The sequence below is a fragment of the Rhinolophus sinicus genome, linkage group LG01 (assembly GCF_036562045.2).
Source record: "Rhinolophus sinicus isolate RSC01 linkage group LG01, ASM3656204v1, whole genome shotgun sequence".
NCBI classification, from domain to species: Eukaryota; Metazoa; Chordata; class Mammalia; order Chiroptera; family Rhinolophidae; genus Rhinolophus; species Rhinolophus sinicus.
In genome coordinates this window covers 78,380,208-78,405,058 of record NC_133751.1, presented here as the reverse complement: position 1 = coordinate 78,405,058, position 24,851 = coordinate 78,380,208, and the positions used below count along the sequence as shown (strand labels likewise).

At 38.2% G+C, this 24,851-nt stretch overlaps 1 protein-coding gene across 2 annotated transcripts in view; it reads right to left on the bottom strand.

Moving 5' to 3' along the window:
* Positions 1–3,790: 3,790 nt before the first annotated feature.
* IMPG2 (interphotoreceptor matrix proteoglycan 2) overlaps positions 3,791–24,851 on the bottom strand; it is an 80,139-nt gene continuing 59,078 nt past the window's right edge. Inside the window, exons 13-19 of one of the 2 annotated variants that reach the window (XM_074332641.1) lie at positions 16,316–16,616; positions 13,285–14,576; positions 12,444–12,663; positions 8,594–8,804; positions 7,067–7,255; positions 5,481–5,679; positions 3,791–5,022 (exon numbers count right to left, since the gene is read on the bottom strand). In XM_074332641.1, coding sequence (XP_074188742.1) covers positions 4,939–5,022; positions 5,481–5,679; positions 7,067–7,255; positions 8,594–8,804; positions 12,444–12,663; positions 13,285–14,576; positions 16,316–16,616 — 2,496 coding nt within the window. In that variant the 3' untranslated portion in view covers positions 3,791–4,938. The remainder of the gene's footprint in view (positions 5,023–5,480; positions 5,680–7,066; positions 7,256–8,593; positions 8,805–12,443; positions 12,664–13,284; positions 14,577–16,315; positions 16,617–24,851) is intronic. The other variant, XM_074332642.1, reaches the window with a different exon arrangement.

The window sequence follows — 24,851 nt, the reverse complement described above, 5'->3', positions numbered from 1 at the left end:
TGCCACAATCTACAGTGTTTTCCTCTAATTGACAAAAAAAGAAAAAGAAGGGGAGGTTCTTGAAAGAGAAGTTTATTAATAATGAAAATGGCACAAATACATATATGAGAAAGACTTTGAAATTTTTATAGAGACTTAAATTTTTATTTCTAATTAGCTAGCATTAAAACTAGAGCATTTCAAAAACAATACTACAGTAGCATGAACTTATCTGATCCATACTTTAGGTAAAATGTCATTATAAACAAGATAAAAAAGAAAAATCTTTTGTTATCTATACTCCATATTGAACACCTGGCATATACACAACCACTTCAGAAACATCACAGTCCTGATACATAAATAATCATACTTTTATTCTCTGATATAATGGTTAATTTTTTTTCCTATTTATGCCTTTCGTCTCTACTCTAAAGAAATAACTAAATATAAGTGAGGGGGCAAAAGCCAGGGTGAGGAGTCCTTTAAATCTAGTCTATAGCTCTAAATTGTGTGGCTGAGGGGAGCTGTTTAACCTGTTTTATTAACTCATAGGAGTAGTGTAAGGTTTTACAAAATGCATGAGTCAAGGAAATTTCCAGGCAGATTCTTTACATCATCAATTACTTTCTGGTACCCTCCCACCTTCCCACCTTCAGCCAGATATGTTGTAGAACACAATGCAATTGATTTGAGGATTGTGACTTGTACATCTTTTTTTCTTCATTTATTATATACTTGGGAATAGAATGAGCTAGAATCCATGACTCATTGCAGCTGGATTGTAAATGAGGAAGGTTGGCTCCACCCATTCCTACTGGGAATTGTTAAAAACATTTTAGGAAAAAAAAAATTGACCCATATTTTTCTTGGCTAAAACATCTCAATTTAGTAATGATCAGTTATTCTCCTAAATCAGCTTTTTCCTTATGAAACAAATATGTTGCCTTCTCTTCCCACTTCAAAATGAAAATTCAATTCACAAGTGGATAGATGTCAAAATATCTATTACTGAAAACACGGAAATGACACAAAGATACCAGCTGCCTTAAAATCATGAAATGGGGGGCAAACTTATGAAGCAAGCATGCAAATGAATAATTAGATCAGGTTTCATATTTGAGCCAACATAGTTTTAGAGCCCACAAAGAATATTTGTACAGGTTCCATCTCTTTGTCAGAAGTAATATTAAGTCAGGGTTTTTCAACTACATTACAATTGACTATGTTTTTAAAAAGGGGGTGGGGGAGATGGGGGGCAGCCAACCCATTGTGACCAGATACTGCAGGAAAAAAAAGAAAGAGGTGGGAATAAAATCAAGTAAAACATGCACTTGTTTTATTATGTAAAGTCAATGGAACTGTTATGCGGGGTCTCAGCTCCCGCTCCCCACATAAGAACGCAGGACATGGTGAGGCCAAAAAGGAACACCCACGGAGCTATGGATAAGGGGTTCATACCACTATATTCTCACTGGCGGCTGGTTTGGAGACACAGGAAGCAGGAGCTACACGATCCGCAATCTGCGGTCCACTTCTCTGCCAACCAACCAACTCCACTTGTTAGCTGCAATCCACGCTTGCTAGCTCAGCCACGGCAGTTATATCAGTGGGCAATGGCTAACTGGTTACAGCTGATGGCCAACGAGTTACAGCTGATGGCCATTTACTACCCGAGCCAGCACCTTTCCACGTGAGGCCGAGAGCCTGGAAACAGCTCTCTGGGACTCTGTCCCCACAGGGACTTTAGGGCACGAAATGTGAAAAAATACCCTTCAAACATTGCTATGGTGGAAATGGAGTCCTTTTTACCAAATAGACTCCCCTTTATCTAGTGCCACTATAAATAAGGATCGCGTGTGTACACTCAGTTATAAAGGCTATCCATAGCTACAAGACTCCAAAGCACTTTATGAATTAAAAAAAAAAAAAAGTCTGAGTTATTTACCACACACTTTTAGGGCTAACTGCTTTTTACTATTTTTGAATACAGTGATAGTCTTCTTGGGTGTTATATTGCTAAGTTAATGAGAATGTTCTAATAATCAGAACATTTCATTCCTCCATCACACAGCCTAAAAAGAGAGTTTAGCCAAATACTTCTAAATAACTACATGCCATTAATTACCCTGGGGAAAGCTCTTTTAAAAAGAAGCCTTTTCTGTTGCTATGAATCTGTATGTTTTGTTTGTTCATTTGTTTTGTTATTTTAGGCTCCATATATAAGTGAAACCATATTGTATTTGACTTTCTCTGTCTGACTTATTTCACTTAGCATCATACCCTCTAAAACAGAACAGAGTCAATAATATTTTGATAAGTTTGCACAGTGACAAATTATTACTAGAATTAGTGGGCTGATCACACATATGTCAAATCACTATATTGTACACCTGAAACTAATATAGCTAATATTATATTGTACACCAAGTATACTTAAATGAAAAAGAAGCTCTTTCCGGGTAATCTGTCCTGTCAGACTAATAGGTCCGTCAGGCATTTACTTTGAGAATCAGAGGATCTTCAGTGTGGAAACGCATTCTCCGATCTTCCCCACTGTGGTTCAGCTACACAAAGGTAGTAGGGTGACAGTCTCTTTCCTGCACTGAGGTCTCCAGGTCTCTTCCTGAATTTAGGATTTCCTTTACTCTTCCATTTAATAAGTGTGGAGGAGACATGCATGTAGAACTAAGTGATTTGCTCTTGCATGAAAAGGTCACACAAAAGAAAATCAGAGGCAGACACACGTCAGAATTCTCAAATTCCCACTTCACTGCTTGGCTTCTGGAAAACAACAATCCTCCTTTAGCTCAGTTTGTGCTTCTCCTAAGTGTTTCACATGGTCACCTGCTCTAGATCCCTTTATGTTTATCTATAATGCTGCCAGCACACAGATATTCAAAAGGTCACACATTCTAGGGTTAATTTGTGATAAAACAAATTTTCTTTTTCATCTAACACAATAAGCTTAGGAAAAATGTTTAAATGCTAAACAGAAATCTTTGGAGGTTTTACAAGTAAAATTAAGCATTTAGTAGTGACAAATGTCAGTGACATTTATCATGTTTTAAAGATAATTATCAATTACCTTTCAAATGGGTCCAGTAAAAAATGTCCCAACAGTAGCTTGTACCTATGCTGAAGTTACAGAGAATCCATTATGTGAGTAGGGAATGAAAAGAAATACTGAGATAAGGGAACTGCTTACACACACACACACACACACACACACACACACACACACACACACACAAGCTGTTACCCATACATGCTTTGCAAAATATCTTGATATCTTCAAGGCTTTCAATAGCTTTACGGTGGCATGTACTCAGCCTAGATTTCAGTTTCTGGTGTCCTCTTAATGAGTGAAATTGGCAATTATCAAGTTAAGAATGTACTGAAATGCACTGCCAAGCTATGTTTCTAAAATCACCAATACTTTCTGTTTTCTTTCTTTGCAGGAACGTTGTTCCTGTGCCTTGCTAAGTTTAAAAAAATTCTGCTCTACAAAGACCATGTAATGCTCTTAACTGAATCCTAAATCAAGTCCATTAACATTTTCTGGGGCTACTGGTAGATGAAAATGCTGAGATTAAGTGAACCTGAAAATGTTGTATGGATTATGTGCCTAACATGTTTTCAATGCTATCTTCCTCCGTGAACACCCCTGTTAAGATTATAGGGTCTGTGTGGACTTCCTTTTGTTTCACTGATCTTCTTGTTTAAATCTTATAGTATGTTACACGGATTTTTTTTTTTTGGTATATTTTAACACAAGACAATTTACTTGAAGAAACTGAAGCATGTAGTCAATCTGTCTCTCCCTAATTAGGCTCTCCTGAACCCTTTCTTTGGATATCTTAGCCTAGATGAGGTGTTTTTAACTCAGGAAACACATTCAGGCAGGTGGGTCTGAGGGGCTTATAAAAGGTCTTGGGGGAGACGAAAACGTCCGTCATGTTCTTTCTATTGGATACCAGTGGAATGGAGCCATAGGCTATCTGCTGGCTGGAGATGCCAGGATGAGTGGGCATCCTGGTTTAAAAGGCAGACTCCTGATAATACTGTTCTGGCAAGGTTGGCAGCACCTCCCAGGGGCCAAGTCAGATGTTCACAGATTTTTGAAGGAGTCTCCATCATGCATGTGGAATTAGAAAAGTATCTTCCTCAATTTCATGAGGTGTCAATTCATCTCTTCCTATCAGAGAGGAACCATGAGTGAGGGGCTACCTATCAGAGAAAATGGGTTTGGAACAAAGGGGCAGAAGCTCCAATCAGGGTCATGGGTATTATCCTGACCCTTCATCAATTTCTTCTATGTATAAGCATGCATGAATGCTCTGGGTTTTCTCTTTTAAAAGCCAGGTAAAGATATTTGGCCTGTGTGGAAGCCACACCGTGAGGAAGCACCTTTGTGAGGGCAGCAGTAGGACCAAATATCAAAGCCAAATTATAATTCCAAGCACAGTGAAAAAAGTATCTATAGAAATAGAAAAAGATTGGCATGTTAAAAGAATGTGAGGATTTATAGTTACTCAAATTCTTTTCATAGAAACTACCTATGAAAAATATTTTATAGCATTAAATCATGGGTGATATCTATGGTAATAAGCGGGAAAAATATGACATAGTCCAGGAAGCTCGAGGCCAGAACACAGTAGCTTAGTTTTAAATTTTCTCTGCCATTTGCTGTCACTGTGATCTGGAGTGAGTCCCTTCTGCTCTCTGAAGCTTCCTTTCCTCATTTATAAAACTTAAATAAAAACCATTTGATTTATAAAGCCATTATTAGAAATAAATGAGGTGATCTGTACGGAAATGTATTAACTGTAGAGAACTCCGCAAATGTCAGTTCTCACCAGGACCCCTGTCACATGGACAGGACGCATGCGCCCACACCAGAGCACTCGTTCTGAGGCAAACTGTTAAGAACCTGAGTGGGGGCGCTGTTCCTAACGCTTACATTTGATGTTCTCTCACAAATGCTGCGAACTCAGGATCATTGGCGTACAGTTCCAAAATTCTCATTCTTTCTTGAATTTCCTTAAAAAAAAAAAAAGAAAGAAAGAAAGAAAAGAAAAGAAGAGGCCCATACATCGCATTAGAGAAATCTCAACAGCCTTTTATAAGTTCTAATTTTTATAAGGAATTATGACTTTCTGGGCTATCCACAGGACAGCTATAGGAAAGAATGGCCTTTTCAGAGAAATGAAAGGTTTGGATACAAAACGAACTTTTCTGAATAACTCAAACATCCATTTCTAAGGAAGTGAGGGAGAGAGCATTTGCTAATAATAGAAAAAGGAACCACTGGGAGGGGAAAAAGACACAGTTCAGATTTGTACACCCTCTCCATACCACACCAACTGTGAGATATTATGAGGTACAAAACTAATTATGAAATACTTCTCATCTTTTCTTGAAGCCCATGTATACACACAGGCACACACGCATGCACGCACTCACAGGCACACCAGGGGCAGCAAAGCAAAGTTTCCTACCTCTCTGGAAAGCCCACTGTTCTCATACATTTGTCTGATTTCTTCTCTGCTCAGACCTCCAATCACCTCTCCACCTGCAGGGCTGCAGAAGGGATGCTGAGGATCAAGTCCCTCATGCTCGAGTCCAGCCATGTGGGTTTTATATGCGGGGTTGCACTTCCCAGCATCCTCAATGAATGAGAGGCTGGCAGGCTGCCTGCTAGAGCCACAAAAAGAAACACATGGTTGTTTCGGGATCTTCTTCAGATGCTCAACTGCTTGGAAGACTATGTACCTGGAGCAAGATTTCTTGTAAGGAAGAAAGAAAGGTGAACTGGATACAAATGGGGAGAAATGACTGTGAAAAATGTCCAACCCAATCTCGAAAATTGTTGTTCAGGTGTTATCATTATTATCTCGTCGACTGCATGGTAAGTGCCCTGCAGAATTGTTCCATGTCTCATTCTTCTTTGTCTCCCAGTGCCTGGCACTCAATAAATGTTGATGGGGAAATGTGCCTGCCAATGGATACTATCTCATTAAATGCATATGGCTCCATCATTCCCAGAGTAGACAAATCAAAAATCAGTGTGTCACCACACAGAGAATCTGATGGAAATATAAATATGGGGGTACTAGGCCTCAATTAAATTAAATTCAGATCCACAAATATTTACTGAGCATTGATTATGTGCCTAAGACTATTCTAGATGCTGATGATACAAAGAATTTGTTGGAATCCCTCTCCAGAATGAGACTAGAGGCTGCTGAAAAGTCAGACTCAATAAAAAAGCATAAAAACAATGATGGAAGTATGCCCTGGGTATATACTAGGAACCTAGGAGAGGTACCTCCTTAGGCAGCCAGAGGGTGAGAAAAGGTAACCTAGACCCAAAGCAGTAGCTCTTTTAGACTCCAGAAACACAGAAGCAAGGTACTACCAGGGATTGTGATCCCATAACAACCCAAAAGGTCCTTGGATTGCTAATCTAACAAGTAGAACAGGTTTTGTTTTCTCCACTAATGAAGCTATGCTTAACTAAAAGAGAACCAGATTTCATTTCTTGTCAGATTCTTACCTAGATTTAAAATGTGTCTAACCACCACAGGAATGAACCAAAGGGGAACAAATGTATGGATTTGGTCTTCACACAAGGGCCTCACCTCCTCTCCATCACCTTGTCAATTGCCCCCACCACCATGAAACAGGCATTCTGGCCACATTCAATGATGCTTTGAGATTCATGCTTGCATCCCAGACTTGGCTCATGCTCATTCACCTAGCTGGCAAGTGTCCCACCCCAACCACAGCAAACATCTATTCTGCGGTCCAGCTACATATAACCATCAATCAAACTTCTAAGACTCTCGCCCCCAGGAAAAATGAATGTAACCCTCATCTAGGCCCCTTAGTATTTTATTCATATTGCTGCTTATGTTTGTTTCCAATTGGACACCATTCGAGGACAGGAACCATGTTTTCATTCAACGTGATAGCTTTCTCCCCCCAACCCTGATCCCTGTCCAATATTTGGTGCATAGTAAATACAAAATGAATGAATAAAAGGAATATTTGATTCCATCAGAGAGCAATTTTCTTTATTCACCTGAAGGGCCTCTCTCTTTCTCTCCTAACATTCTGAGCTTGAACAGTCCTGACGAGGAGGAAGATGACAGCAGAAGAGACGAGGAGCAGTCCCAGCATGGCGGCGATGGCCACACCTATCACCAAGGGCTCGGACACAAGCTCCTCACAGTGCTCACCGCGGTACCACCAGTTCTCACCCACCCGGCATCTGGAAGGAGAAGTGACCAAGTTCGAAAATGAAATCGCTCTGCTGAGGATAACCATTAACAGCAGAATCTTTGGTGGGACTGGGGAAAGGTAGACAAAACAATCAATAAATGCTGACCACATGAAGCTTCAATAAGGTGAATACACAGGTTAAATGATCACACAATTTAAGGCTGTGCAAATGCCTGGCACAGACCCAGCAGGTCCTTGATGACTGTTTGTACACGGCAGAATGAAAGATTGACTAGACCTAAAGGAAGTATTCTAGTCAACTTTCTCAGTGATAGATAACAAAAAACAGGCCCAGAAGGAAAGTGACTGGCGTGAGATCACACAATTACTCTGCAACAGAGCTGGGTCTAGAACCCAGGTCTCCAGACTCTGCAGGTCCTTTCACTGCAGAGATCCTCAAAACCCAAGGCTACAAACTTGTGCAAAAATGTCTTCAATTCCCCGAGCAGCAGGGAAATGACTGCTTTACAAAATAATATTAATTTATCTGGAATTTCGATGCTACTTTTCCCCTTAGTGTCCTAGCTAAACATTACATTTTTTTCACATAGTAGATGCTGGGTCATTTCTACCTATTTCCTCCGCTTTTGGCATCTATGCCAACATTTGACCTTTCTCACATTCACAAATTGTCCTCTTGTTTGTGTTTCCCTGGCTTCTCCTCAGCATTCTCTCCTTTTATCGTACCAGGTGACTATGGTTGTGTGTGGGGGGGAGGCTGACTTGCTCTGCTTTGTTTAAGGGGGAGGATGGTCGAGCTGCCTGAATCTGCCCATCTGACTGCTGCATTTTCTTGGGTTCTACCTTTTCAAAAAATGGATCTCAGGTACTTAAAATACATTTGTCATAACCTCAGAGACTTTAAATACTTGTTTTTCTTTATCTTTGAATACCCAACAGCAGCCCAAGGCCATTAAGAACATAATCCAGATAGAATAAAAGTCCTTTGTTTTCACTTTCAGATATAGTATAAAGTGTTGATCTTATGCCTAAATCTAATTTAAGCACCAATTGCATTACTATCACCACTAAGAACCACAACACAGAGATCTCCAACTACTCCAAGTACTCTCAATAGGACACTGGACAATGTTTTTCTTACAGCAACCTAAGAGAATAAAATAAAACAACCATTTAAACTAGGTATGATTCAGGCCTTTGAAATGACTCAGTCTTCATGAGAACTAGATGGCACTAATCTATTGCCCAGATATAACTTCTATAACAAATACTGTAGTGATTATCCTACAATCATAGGTATAGACCCCTTTTCTTCAGAGGAAGTATCTATTACCTTGTGAAGCCCAAACCCCTACCTGCACCATACCTACAAATGGCCCCATGTCCGGGCATAATGTCGCACTTTCCATCATTCAAGCAGAAGTCAGGCTGTAGGTCACAGAGACTCTGACAGGGCAGTTCTTCCACACTCAGGTACCCAGGGTGGCATCTGCACTCTGCCTCTCCACTCCAGGGACTGACCAAACACTCAGAAAATTCATTGCATGCCTGAAACTTGCATGGGTTGGCTTGATCACCTAAAACATCAAACAAACCAGAGAAGGATGCAAGGAAAGGCAAAACACAGGAGTCGGGGTACATGAAGATCCTTCACTAAGGCTACCACCTCCAAAGTACATGGGACAACTCTTTCCTGAGCCATTGAAACACGATACACCATCACTACCAATACCACAAAAAATTCTGATTCATTCTAGGATTATTTCCTGCAGCCTTCAGAGAGAACATGGCCCTGCCAACACCTTGATTTTGGAGTTTCAGCTTTCAAAACTATGAGAAAATAAATTTCTGTTGTTGTAAGCCACCCAGTTTGTGGTCCTTTGTTATAGAAGCCCTAGGAAACTAATACAGGGACCACTGATAAGATGCTCATGTAATAAGGAGAGCATACAAATGTGAGGGCAGATGGGCAGTTTCTCCAAGGGGACTACACAGTGGGATTCCACTGTGTATTTCCTAAGTCTTCACAGCCTTATCCTAGTATTCACTTTGTGATGTTGTTATCAGAAAATAATCTAATCCTAGACAAGCAACAAGAGAAAGGAGAGTATATAGGGAATGGGAAGGATGATACTGCATGGTTTCCTATGTTGATGGAAGTTCAAGACTTTCTGTGAAAACAAGTTACGCAAGACACAGGTCAATCTTGTCTCTAGCCAATCTTGAGATAAAATAGTATTTTTATCTGGAGGCGTTAACTAAATTTATACAGGTAGTTGGAAAATTCTACATAACAATTCTACCACATTGTGACCATTCTAAAGCTGTGGGTGTGTCTATGGAAGGAAACTAGGATCTATAAAAGGAAAGAGATGTCGCTCCCTTTTGCTTCCAGACCAAGGAGAGAGAGACCAAGACTAATATTTTAATCATGTAAATAAATAAAAAACTGTAGCTTTAAAGTCATTTTCCAGTCCTTTGTGCAGGTTAAAGGTGAATGGCCAGAATAGATCCTTAATGATTTCTTTATTAAATGGGAAAACAAAGGTAGACATGGAGCTAAGGCTAGAATAGGAGACAGAGATCTAAACTGTAGAGTGAATTCTGGTTTTCCAGGGGCAGGCTAGGCAAGGGATTGATGGGTACAGAAAAATGAGACTGAAGGAAATATGAAGAGGGTCTGGAAAGATAGCCAGAGTGGCCAGAGGAACGTGGCAGTTGGCTTGGTCCAAAAAGTTGGCTGGTAAGAAATGCCTTTGAAAGGGTGACTGAGGAATTTTAGAATATCTACGCCTAACAATAATATTTTAAGCCATCTGCTGTGCTATGATAAAGTCACCTCCATCACCCTTGTATCATAAGCAAATATCTGATAGAATCAACTACCTTGTGTTGATTCTGGGAAAGTCAAAAGTGGGACTGTGATCTGTGTTGGATTTTTAAAAAGAACCACAAGTATAAAGACAAATGTGAGATTGGAAATTCAGCAGAAGAAACTCACAGCTGGAGGTAAGTAAGAGATATTTAACTTCCCTGTTAATTCCTAGAGATATTGGGGGTGGGAAGACCGTGGATGCAGGTTTTACACTACACCTGGGAGGGGCTAATGCCAGTTTGACTATTACAGAAAAAGGTGACCCTGTAAACCTGGATTACTTGGCATGCAGCTGATACGTGAGCTACATACAAAATTGAAGTAAATGCACTTATTTATTGTACTTCCCTTTAAAAAGAAGTGGGTTGACTTTTGCAAAGGTTTTATAAATCATTTGTATGGCTAGTCAAATGCCTTCAAATATCCTATTTGTTTAATCCTTAGAATAGCCCCATAAAATACATAGACCAGACAATATTATCCTCATTTAATATATAAGGAATTAAGGCTCAGAGATAAAATAGCTCATCTAGGGTCACACAAATGATAAATGGCAGTGCAGAGGCAAGAAATCAGGCCATCCAACTTACAATTAATTGCTTCTTCCACTACACCACATGGCAAAGAATGTGCAACTGGCCTTAGAGAGCTCAAATGGCAAGAGATTTGGATATTGGGGGAATTAGCAAAATCATTTTCCTCACTTTCAATGATTAATCCTTCCAGGATTTCAAAGGAAAGAAAGTTTGCTTCATTCTCAGTTAAAGAATAGGGTTGACGTGCAAACCGGTTTGAAAGTAAAAGGCACTGGATAAATACAGACCCAGACATCCCCCTTTACTACTGCTCAAAACCACTGTCCTCTGGTATGTGGAAGGTAAAAAAGGAACAAAGTCTGAAGATTCAACAGTATTTTCTGCATCCAAGTCTTCCAAATAAAAACAATGGTTCCTTTCATGCATTCACAGCATTTGTGAGTACCTTCTATATGCAAGGCATTGTGGTTAATAAACCAGATATAGTCTTATTCCTTGTGAATAGCTCAACTGGGGATAATAACCATTAAGCAACTATGTGCATAAATTGGCATTATTACAATAGCTATAAACTCTATAGCAGGAAAAGAACATGATGTTACAAGAAAACCTAATAGGAGAGACCCAATCTAGATAATGGGTGAGTCCGTGAAAGTCTTGAGGAAGAGACATTTGAACTGAGGCATAAAGGGTGAGCAGAAGTCAGCCAAGAGGGAATGAGTTTCAGGCAAAGGAGACAGTATGTGCAAAGGCTTTAAGGCAAGAAACGCTTTTTTCATCTAAGGAACTAAAAACCAGCTGGTTTAACTTGGTGAGCAAAGAAGTTACTTTCACTGGATGATACAGGGGAAGATAGAGACCAGGCCTTGTGGCTATTGAACCAGGCAGCCACTGAAGCATTTCAAGCAGGTAAGTGAGATAATATGATTGATGTGTAAGAAAGAGCCCCCTGGCCACTGTGTGGAGAATGGCTAAGGGAAGGGAACAAGAGAGGTAGTGGGGAAACTGGTCCAAATGAGGGATGACAATGTTTGGCCTAGAGTAGTAGCAGTGGAGACAGAGAAGAGTATATAGATTTGAGATATATTTAGAATTCAAAATCAATCTAAGTCTGGTGAGTGACTAAAAGTTGGGGGTGATAGAAACTGAGATATCGGAATGACTTCCCAGATTTCTGGCTTACATAGCTAAGTGGACACAGCTCCCATTTATCAAAGGTGATGAAGCTGAGAGGAATGGATTTAGCTGGAAGGTGGGGAGATATGGAAAACAAGAGCTCAGTCTTCGACAACTTAAGTTTGATATACATAGAGTACATCCAAGTTGCGGTCATTGAGTATGTAGTTAGATATTAATTCTGGATCTCAGAAGATAAGTCTGACCTGCATGTAAAAATGTGGAGAGTTATTGACATCTATGTTAGATTTACAATAATGGAAATGGATAAAACAACTTAGGAAATTAATATAGAAGGGAAGCGAGTCCAAACCTACTGGGCTTGGCAACATAGAGGTGTAGCAAGAACAAACAATCCAGTGGATTAGTAAAAGACAGAACCAGACAGAACAGGTAGAAAAGGGAGTGGGAGGTTCACAAGTAAAGATAATATGTGCACACCCCTTTTGAAAAGAGAATGATATTGATGTTCTTGGAAGAGATGTTTTACTCATTATCAAGATGTGGAAAATTTGCCTGACATACTACTCTTTCACCTACTATTGAATTCAACTTGACTTAGAAGAAAATATACAAGAATTAATCACTGGATTCCACTAAGAAACCACCATGGGAATCAATATCATTACCTGATTCCACATCAAGGGAGTATTTATCAATATCCAAGTTCATGGTTTGGTAGGCAGTGGTACAAAAGTCTTCCAGAACCATGTAGACAGCACTGTTGACATCAGGAGGCACAGCCTTGGCAAACTTCATTCTGCTGTTCACCACAATACTGCCATTTCTGAAGTTCAGGATTTCTAAATTCTGGAAGCCTGTGAGATTTGACTGTAGATAGGGAACCAGCTACAATATATGAAAAGTGGTCAGTTTATTGACAAGGTTTTGCATTTTGTTCAACACATATCACATTTTTAAAAAACTTAAAGAAACAAACAAGGATCATTTTCCAAATTGTATGCTATTTACATTATTTAAATAATTCACCAACAAAAGTATAAATTGTGAATAATTTGAGACTCATGAGATTTTCATAGTGGTATTTAGGAACCCCATGCAACTCACAGTTTTAGACACCAGAGAGTTTATTCTCTCTGTTTCATTAAAGGATCACAACAGTGAAGGCATCATAGGCACCTACAAAATACTGGTTTCACCATAAAACGTGAAAACAAACAAACAAACAAACAAAAACCCTTAAACTTGTTTAAGTCCTAGAAATCATGAAATACAATCTTTAGTATCTAAGTTGTCACATCACCCTCATGCCACATTTATGTTTTCTGTTTCTTGTATCCACTGGTCTTATTGTTTTCCTACCAACCTTAGGCCACAATGCTATATGTAGATGATAAAAAATGAGGGTTCACAGCAAACCCACACTTTCCTTGGCTCAGATCATATGTGTTGAGGGGTGGTTCACACATGATTACTCATTAATGCCCATATTTCACTTCTTGGTCTTACCAATTCTAAAAATCTCTGCTCCAGGGCTTTATACTCCAAAGAGTTTTTATTAAACAGATCTTCTGAAAACATCATGTTAGTCACTCGGAGGCTGAAGAACACCAGCAAAGCTCCTGCAGTCTGTGTCTGATTTGAGTCATCTTTTTTTGTGGACTGAGCCCCACTAGCCATCTCTGTGGAGTGGACTTTTGTAGACATTTCCACATAACTACCAGCTTTGCCATTTTCTTCTGGGATTAGCTCAGGCTGATAATAATCTGTGCCTATCCTGTCCAGTTCTAATGAAATATCCTGAACGCCCATAATTACTTCATCCTCCAGCAGGGTGGGGCTTGTAGTTGGAGACAATTTGGTAGACTGTGTCATGGAAGCTTTCAACCAGAGCTTGTCAATATTCTCTGGTGTACTTGTCAACATGTCTCTGGACAATTTCCCTAGGGAAGAAGTTTTCGCCCAAACTAGATCTGATTCTGGCAATGTGGTCCACAAAGGTTGCATATCTGGATTCACTACTGAAATCTTACTGTCGAACCATTCAGGACTGGATGTCTCTGTAGTTTGTTCCATATCCTTCTTTAGAAAGGGTTCTACTTGATCATGTTTATCCATAGGAGCAGAGATTGCTATAGGTGTCAGTAGAGGAGGTACTTTGGTAACTGAGTAATAATCAATGTCAGAAGCCTCTGATGTGTGCTTGGAGAGAATTAGAGATACAGGTTGAGTTATGGTCTCTGCAAAGATGGGCACAGTAGGTCCATCAAGGGGCTCTTCCTCTGCAAAGTTTGTGGATCTCTCCAAATGCCCATATTTTGAGGACTCAGTACTTTCTTCTGTGGAATCCATTTTGTCATCCATAACTAGATTCTCATCGACACCCTCAGTTGGCAAAAGTGAATCCTCATTTTCAAGCCATGACTTGGATAGTGGTTCAGTGCTCTTCTCTAATGAAGCCTCGCTCCATGGCCAAGTAATCAGACTCACCTTTTGCCCAGACCCTGAACCTAAGCCACTCTCAAATATGAACTCTTTTTCCATGGATGTGTCTGACATCAGAGTGCTCACTTCTAATTGGCCTTTCACTTTGGAGGTCAAAGAGTCCATGCCGAAAGGTATCGTTATTTCTTTAGCACGAGCTAATGTGACAGAGGAGATCATGTACGGTGAGGATGTCAAAGAAACCCCAGCATCTCCTACGGATGGTATTGTTGCTTTTGGCACCAGATGAGTGGGTGGACTTGAAGGCAATGGATCGATCGAAAGAAAATCTTCTGACCCTTCAACTTTGGTTAATCCTAAAAATAAAGTTTTCCATTAATTAAGCTGCAGAGTTAGCAAAATATACTCCCAGTCCTCCTAATAAAACCAGCTACCTATTTTTTTCCCATTAGGTTAAGAAGGACAGTTGCTGACGTTTACTTTACTGCATCCAGCAAACAACAAGACAATATGATAATGTTTTTGTGCTGCAGTACAGTCACTCTTGAATATACCCCATTTCCCTGAAATAACAAGATATCGGCTATTGAGCGGCCAATTGGCTCAGGGGTTGGAGCACAGTGCTCATAACACCAAGGTCGCCTGTTCAATTCCCACATGGGCCAGTGAGCTGCACCCTCCACAACTAGACTGAAAACAACGACTTGACATGGAACTGATAGGTCCTGGAAAAACAAACTGTTCCCCAATATTCTCCAATTTAAAAAAAAAAAAAAGGTATTAAAAAAAAGATATCAGCTATTGAAATAATTCATCTTCAAACATTTGGGTTTTTTTTAACTCCATGAAAATAAAGAACTGGTGTAAGTTCTAGGGATCTAATGTACAACATGGTGATTATAGTTAACAATACTGTAGTATATACTTCAAAATTTGGCTGAGAGTAGATCTTAAATATTCTCATCACACAAAAAGAAATGGCAATTATGTGACATGATGGAGGTGTTAGCTAAGGCTATGGCGGTCATCATTTAGCAACATATAAGTGTATCAAATCAACTTATACAGTGTTATACATCAATTATATCTCCATAAAGCTGGGGGAAAAAAGAAAAAAAAAGAAAACAAAGAACTGGTGGTAACCCAATTGACAACAAAGACTGAATCTAATGGAAACTTAGGGAGAAAATTCTCTAGGAAATTTTGTCTTTGAATTTTCATTTCCCTGTTATGCTTATTGTCTATCATTCTTTAGGTTCACCTAATGTTCAAAATCCTGGACTCATTATTTATATGTTTGTTCTTCATCTTCCACTTTCACATGTACTCATATATTCCATGTTTGAGTCACATGGATTTTTCCTTTTCTCTACAACAACAAAATCATCTACTTGACTTCCATTTCTTTTATTTTTCTCCTCCCTCCCTCTGGTTCAAGCCATTGTTTCTCAGTCTAGCTGCATAGGACACAGCTGCCTGGCCCATGCTGGTATTATGAGCCCACAGTGAGCCGTTGTTCACAATCTTAGCTATAGAGGGTGCAGCTCACTGGCCCCATGTGGGAATTGAACTGGTGACCTCAGCATTAGGAGCACAGCACTCCAACCACTTGAGTCACTGGGCCCTGATTTTCATTTCTTAATCTCTGCTGTAGCTGCCTTAGCTCAGGTTCTCCCCTTCTGAAGCCTAATGCAAGCGAAAAATCTGTACAGTTGGCCCCCACAATTAATCCTATTAAGAACTACTGGAATAATCTTCTCTGAAGCTGTTTGTTTACCACTCCAATATTCAATTAAGTATAGTAGTTCTTTAATAGTAATTTAATTATATATTTTTAATAGGACCTTCAAAATATCTATTGATTGATCCCCACTCCAGCTCACCAAGTTCATTTTTTATTATTTACCTACTTGGATTCTCCATTCCAACCAATTAAATCTGGTTGTTCCTTTTCTCACATAACTTTCCCAGGACATTTCTTCCTAATGGATGCTACCATGCTTTTCTATTAACCCTAATCTCTTCCTCTCCTCAAAACTCTTGTCACCTAATACACTAAAGTAAAAAAGTTTAAAAAGTGAGTAGAATTCCTTACCATCTTCTAATAAGTGAGATCCAGAATTCCTTTCCTCAGAAGCCACAGTTAAGCCAGTGCGAAGCACTGTTGGGGTGACAGAATGAAGAGTCAAGCTGCTAACCTCTAAAACCTCTGGGGAAGAACTGAGGCCCACCTTCGAGGGAAAGGCTAATTTGGGTGTAGACACTAAATCACCCAATGGGCTTTCTGACCAGAGTTCTCTGCCAGTGGTTGACAGAGGACCAGAGCTGAAATCAAGTGGTGAAATACTGCTGGTGGTGGATGCATCTGCTGAGGGCCATTCAGCTTGAAAGGTATCCTGGGGGGAGAAATAAGGCAAATCATATCACAGATAAAAGAAACATAAAAAAATGATTTTAAATACCACTTATTTATCTACATTCCCAGATTTTCTAGGGACAAGGAGACAATGTAATATTGGGGGAAGGAGGACATGGGCTCTACAATCAAAAGATCTGGAATCAAATCCCAGTTCAACCACTTACTAGGTGCAAAATCTAAGGAAAACCCGTGTACCTCTTGGCACCTTGAAAGTGGGGCTAGATGAGATGACATATTTAAAAGATCCCAAATAAAGTGAATTTATGAAAGAAATTATTGTTTCTCTTGCTTTAAATGGATCCTTTCCCTCTGTCTTAGATTAAAAACTTTAAAGATATAGAAGTTACTAATATCTGTAATTTGTTTTCAAAGACCTTAGCACATTGCCCACAGCAGACAAGAACAATTAGCAATTTTATTCATCACTCTGAAAAACATTTAATTAATTAAGATCTTTTGTTTTGATAAGAAATGTCACCACATCAAAATGTGGTCTGGTTACCTCGAACAAATAGCAATAACTGCAAAATGGCATCACACTTACAAAATACAATTTTCTCCTCCTCGTGACTTTTTACTAATGTAGTACTAATATTACATTAAAATTCAGATTCAGGAATAGAAAAGTAGACACAAACACAACCCTTGAACATGCTAATTATTTACTACTATGAAGACTAGTCTATGTAAAAAAGTTTAGTGATGATGCTAAGAGGTAAAATGACCATGACATTTGGTGGGAGTTTATATATTTTCATCTATGCTGGGTTATGAATAACCAGAAAACAAGAAGTGTCATATGCATAGAAGGAATTCATAAAATATATCCTAGGTGAAAACTGAAAAAGAAAAATAGAAAAGAACAATCATCCTCTACCCTAAAAAGCATTAAAATCACATGGAAGTTTTTATTTGTTTGTTTTAATTTTTAGAAGAGTTTATTGAGCCAAATTGATGACATATGCAAGGGAATAAGATCTCAAATGCTCCCATGGAAGCTTTTTTATTTTTTTTAATTATTTTTTTTTCAGTTGCGGTTGATATTCAATTATTCTGCCAACCATCAGTTTGTTCTCTGTATCTATGAGTCTGTGTCTGCTTTGTTTGTTTATTTATACTATTCTTTAGATTCTACACATACGTGAGATCATATGGTATTTGTTTCTCAGCCTGACTTATTTCACTTAGCACAATATTCTCTAGATCCATCCATATTGTTGCAAATGGTAAGATTTCATTCTTTTTATGGCCGAGTAATATTCCATTGTATATATGTAACACATTTTCTTTATCCAATTGTCTCTTGATGGGCACTTGGGTTGCTTCCATTTCTTGTCTCTCCATCAAGGGTCTATGTGAGGAAACTTTAGACAGCACACTCTCCCAATCACAAGGGAGGGAATATGAAACAAGAAATCACTAGGCATGTCCCAATTTATCCCTTCTTTCAGTGACTAATGCATTGGAGAGAGATAACAATAGTCAGTAATTGGCTATATGTAGAAAATACCCTCAGTTTCATCTACAACCTATAAACTAAAAGCATTCTGTCAAGTAAACTAATTTTCTTTTGTGGAACTCCGTGACACCCTCACTTCCTACCTTATTCATGCTATTTTAATTTGGTACTATTTTAAGTATGCCACCATGCTGTTTATTCTTTATTTGCCACCACCCCAGATCTTCCTCTTTCCTGCTCTCTGAGCTGGGAGGCTAACTGCAGTTAACTTCATCACCTCTACTCCCTCACTAGCTATCTCCTGTTTGAAGACATTTAGAAGCACGAGAAGAGGATCAAAGGACAGGAAGGGTGAAAGGTTGGGGTATTTCTTCCTTGGTCCCTCCAAGCCTCAATATTGTGTCTCTTACAGTAGCTGCATCCCTCCACAGTTGCAGCTCCAGCTCTCACTGGACTTGGGTAATAGCCTTTCCTCCCCTTGCCCTATAATTCAATGGTTGGTAATGGCTTCTCACAGTGATTAGTCTCTGCATATACCTCAATATCCCTTTTTTACTCCCTTAACCCTACACATACTACCATCTAAGCAATTCTGTAACTATTGAGACCCTGGCTGAACCATGTTCTGGAGTCCAATGCATTTTAAAAATCCATAAAATTTTGAGTCATTTCTGTCAAAAAGTGACTACAGTTGACTGTTAAACAACACAGGGGGTAGGGGCACCAACCCCGCACCATGAAGTAAAAACTCTACATATAACTTTTGAATCCCCCAAAACTTAACCACTAATAGTCTACTGTTGACCAGACTCCTTACCTATAACATAAACAGTTGATTAACACATACTGTATTTTGCCATGTACAATGTGTACTTTTTTGCCCAAATTTGTGAGGGGAAATTAAGGATGCTCATTATACATGGGTAGTACTAATTCCGTATCTATACAAATATTTTTAATTCTTTTATTTATGCTTATGAGTTAAAAGTGTAACTCTAGAAATCAACAACAATATCCATATGCAAAATAATACTCTGAAATACAACAATCGGTTGTGTTGAACTTACGACCAACTTGCAATGACAAAGAGTTCTTGGCCTTCTATGATGCATAAATATCATAAATTTGTTACCAGTACATGAAATTTCATGTATCTCGTATCTGTTCTTGTGTTCTATAATTATTTGTTGCATAAAATTTCTTGTACCATAATATATTAAAAAAATAAATGCTAAAATTCCTTTACAATACAAAAAACAAGTACCTAAATGTAAACAAATAAAAATTTGAATTAAAGAATTAAAACCAAAGACTTTATTTTCCCTGAAAGTTTGGGCCAAAAACGTGGGTGCACATTATATGTGGGAGCACATTACAAATGGCAAAATACGGTATTTTGTATGTTTTATGTATTATACACTGCACTCTTACAATAAAATCAGCTACAGAAAAGAAAATTTATTAAGAAAACCATAAAAAAGAAGAAATACATTTATAGTAATGTACATATTTATTGAAAAAAGTTCACATATAAGTGGGCCCACACAGCTCAAACCTGGATTATTCAAGGGTCCACTGTACATAATTTGTAATGAAATACAAATGAACAAAAAAGGAGGAATGAGAATCAATTAAAATAATAACAATAACATGAATGAAAGGTGGTATTCTGGTTAAATTTAAATTAGAAATAAAGAATCTAGAAAGTTAAGATGGAAATGACAAAAAGTGGATGGTGCAATATTAGTTAATAATTTTTGGCAATGTGGTTTTGGTCAAAAAGAGGAATAGAATACATCTGGGCATTAGACTTGAGTATAACAACCTGAGTCTGTTGAAGTGAGATATCTGAGAGAAAAACAAGACATATGTAAAAGAAGCTGAAGGCCATCCTCAAATGACTAGCTGTAACAGCAAATGATCTATAAAAAAGAAAAAAAAAACTATTTCAGATAAGAAATTACCTCTTGGGAATTCTCTGTCAGAAGTAAACCTGAGGGATAGTAAGACTTGATTCATAAGTAAGGCCAAAAAAGATTATCTAATCAGGGAGATTTCTGCTATGTTTCTGGTAGTTTTTAGTATTTTAAGAGTATATAATCATGAGGAACAGAGTTAACCTTAGATAACTCTATGCAAGGAAGGCAGCTTGTGATCACTGACCTGTATACAGGGTGCTCCTATATAATCTATCACCAAATAGACACACAAAGTTGCCTTGTATTTCTGCCTAGAGGGTCTAACATTTTCTGCATCCTCAAGAATGGACCAGTGTGATATCAGCAAGACAGCCAACTAAGACATCCCTCACTCACATGCCCCGCTCACCAACAAGAATTTGACACCCCTACATGGACAAAGCACCTTTTTGGGAGCTGTGGGATCCAGCACCATACACGAGGGACCCAGGAAGAGTCTCATGCACCCATGTATTGGGTAAGAAGCACACAGACCTTGGCGCCAGCTGTGGGCGCTGTTTGGCCCATGAATTGGCTCCAGCTCCTCTCGGCCACAGTCTGGGAGCCCCTAGAGAACACTGAGTTAGACAATCACCACAGAGGTGACAGACTTTGTGGAAGTCCAGGAGTCCAGCAAAGGAGTTCCAACACACTGTTGGAAAAAACCTATCTGAGTTCGGACACACTGGAAGAAGTAAGAGGAAATGTTTCACTTTACCTGCATCAACCCCTCCCCCAAGGCAGCACAGTTCAGTGCCAAGAGAACACTTTTCGGCACACGATTTCTCCCACAGGGGAAAATGAGAGCATGTGAGTGAGCACCTGGCCTCCCCAGCTGTGCAGGACCTTCCTAAAAAGTCCTATTTCTCTCTCACTCCACCCAGAGTACTGAATTGAGTCACAAACTGCACAACCAGGGGGTGGTAAGTGGTGGGTAGAACAGAAGCCAGGATTCTGAACATATCAAAGGGATGCTGATCCTACTAACCACTTGGTGGACTCCATGAGTAGGCCTGACCATGAGTCTCTGAGATACCTCAGCCATGGATCTTCCCCTACTGTCCCATGGGTAATTCCAGTACTCAGCACGCCTCACTCTTACATACCCCTGCCCCACCTCATGGCCAGCTCCTTATGCACACTCCCCACAGCAGAGAGTGCACTCTGGCAGACAGCTAGTGAGCAGGCACAGAAAACTGGCCCAAATCTGTAGGCCAGGGAAAGACCACAAACTTGAGCTTTAGCACCACTCTTGGAAAAGCAAAAGGGAAGCTATCAACACTCAGCCTTGTGCATTGCAGGATCAAGAGAGGGCATGTAGGCTTAAGAATTCTGCCATAGGAAAAAGCAAGAAGTGTGGAGGAGGGGTATCTGTAAAAGGTTTGAGAAAAACCCTGGAATCCCTAGCAGGACTGATGGAAGGTATTTCTCTCCTAAAGTTAATCGGTAAAGACTGGAGGTGGTAAGTGCTACTTCAAATGTGAAGACAGCAATTTAAAACTTCAAGAAACACAAAAAAATCAAAGAAACATGCCTTCATCAAAGGATAGCAAATAATCTCCCAGTAACCAACCCCAAAGACATGGATTTCTGCAATTTACCTGGCAAAGAATTAAAAATAGCTGTTTGAAAGAAGTTCAATAAGCTACAAGAAAAACAAGAAAGACAATTCAATGAAATCAGAAAACAACACAGAAACAAAATAAGAAATTTAACAAAGAGATAGACATCACAAAAAAGACAAATTCTGGAGCTGAACAATACAATGAATGAAATAAAGAATGTATTAGAGAGCATCAGCAAAAGAATAGATCGAGCAGAAGAAAAAAATCTATGAAGTAGAAGACAGGATCTTTGAAATTATCCTGTCAGAAGAGAAGAAAGAAAAAAGAGTGGGGGTTAAAAACCTACATAGATTACAGAACACCATCAAAAGAAGCAATCTGTGAATTATTGGAGTCCCAGAAAGAGCAGAAGAGAGAAGAGGGCAGAAAGCTTAAAGATGGCTGAGAACTTCCCAAACATAGGGAGAGATTTGACCATTCAATTTCACAAAGCTCATAGGACCCTATATACTTTTTTTTTTGGCACCCTCTGTATATATGCACCCAACATTGGAGCACCAATATATATCAAGCAAATACTAACAGATCTTTGGGGAGAAATAGATAACAATACAATAATATTAGGGATTTCAATACCCCACTTTCAACATTGGATAAATCATCCAGAGAGAAAGTCAATAAGGAAATGTGGAACTTGAACTATATTTTAAACCAAATGACCCTAACACACATATACAGAACATTCGACCCAATAGCACCAGAATACAGATTCTTCTCAAGTGCACATGGAACATTCTCCAGGACAGGGCATGTGTTAGGTCACAAAACAAGTCTTAACAAATTTAAGAAAACTGAAATCATACCAAGTATCTTCTCTAACTACAGTGGTATGAAACTAGAAATTAGTAACAGGGAGGAAGACAGGAAAATTCATAAATATATGGAAATTAAACAACCAATGAGTCAAAAAAAACCAAAGGGGCAATAAAAAGTCTTGAAACAGGGAGTGGACTATGACTCACAGTAGCAGCGGAGATGACAATGATGATGATCAGTCAGATTTTAAAGGTTAAAATTCATATGTTTTGTCATTTTATTTGAAACATTTCATTAATATGTTTTGTATGACTGCTACCATGACATCCATATGCCCATTTTTAGGGAATTAAAATACTTTTTCTTTTAAAATGTCTTTCTACACATTTTCATAAAGCAAAATAATTGCATTATTTAAACACAGAAAAAATGTATTTTACATCCAAAGTAGGGCATACTATATATTATAGCATTTGCTTGTATATATTTTTAGTTTGTAATACAGAGCTTGTCTTTAAGATTTAAAGTTAGACTTAAAATTTTTGTTAATGTTCACTAGCTTTATCCTATTTTAAATTATCTGTTTATACGTGTTCAAAATGCCATTTTTAATGTTCTCTGTAAATTTTCTGGGTTGTAATGTAACGCCATTGTGTTTTTAAAAAAAAAGAAATAAAAGAAAGAACATATTAATCACCAGTAAATATGTATGTTAGCATTTTAAAAGTATTTTTATAAAATTTCTTTAATAATAATAAACTTATATAACTTGAAGCAAAATAATGTCTTGAAACAAACAAAAATGGAAACACAACATATCAAAACTTATGGGATGCAGAAAAAGCAGTTCCAGGAGAAAAGAATATAACAATGCTTACAATAAGAAAGGAAGATCTCAAATAAACAACTAAATTTACACTTCACAGAATTAAAAAAGGAAGAACAAACTAAGCCCAAAGTTATCAGAAAGAAGAAAATATCAAAGATCAGAGTAGAAAGACAATAGGAAAGATCAATAAAACTAGTAGCTGTTTTTTTTGAAAAGATTAAAAAAATTGAAAAACCTTTAACTAGACTCAAAAAAAAGAGAGAAGACTCAAATAAATAAAATCAGAAATGAAAGAGGAGACATTACTACTGATAACACAAAAATGCAAAGGAACACAACAAACTGCTGTGAACAACCATACACCATCAAATTGGTTAACCCATAAAAAATGGATAAATTCCTAGACACATACAACCTACCACGATTGAATCATAAAGAAATAGAAAATCTAAACATACCAATTACTAGTAAGTAGATTGAATCAGTAATAAAAAGAAAAACCTCTCAAGAAAGAAAAGTCCAGAACCAGAGATTTCACCAGTGAATTCTAACAAACTTTTAAAGAATAATGAATGCCTATCCTTCTTAAACTCTCCCAAAAAATTAAAGAGGAGGGGATACTCCCAAACTCAATTTACAAGGCCAGCATTACCCTGATACCAAAACCAGACAAAGACACTACAAAAAAAGAAAACTATAAGCCAATATATACATAAAACAATAATAATGTGTTTACCATACGTGCTACATGTTATAATAAAAATAACAAATGTGATACATCACATTAACAGAGTGAAGGATAAAAATCATATAATCATCTCAATATGTGCAGGAAAAGCATTTAACAAAATACAGCATCCCTGTATGATAAAAACTCTCAACAAATTGGTCAAAGTGTATAAACTTGTAGTTATAATATGAATAAGTTCTGGGTATCTAACATACAATATGGTGACTATAGTTAACAATATCGTGCTATATACTACTAAGTGGCCTAAAGAGTAAATCTTAAGTGTTCTCACCACACACACACACACACACACACACACAATTATGTGAAATAACAGAGGCGTTAACTAACACTACTGTGGTAAACATTTCAGAATATGTAAGGATATCAAATCACCGCATTGTACACCTTAAATTTATACAACATTATGTGTTGATTATGTCTCAATAAAGCAGAGGGGAGGGAGAGAATGGACCAGGTGGAGAGAGTAAGAATTCAATTTCAGATAAATAAAAAGACAACAAATTGGAGCCCATAATGTGGAAGAAAAAATAATAAGTAAAAATACCAGCTTTTGTCTTGCTAAAGGTTCAGGTGCTTTATAAGGCCCTCCTTGAGCGTATAAAAATCTTATGTTGGGAAGGGGGACTGAGCACGTGCATATGCATGAACATAAAGTATCAAATTTTAGAACTAGAAGGACTCTTAAGAACCATGTAGTTCAACCTTGCCTATTAAAAATAAGGAACTGAGGTTCATAGAAGTGAAATGTCCATTGCCACAAATAATAAAGAAAAAAATCAGAACTAGTTTGAGTTTCTAGAGTTCTCAATCCCAGTGCCTTGCCCACGATAT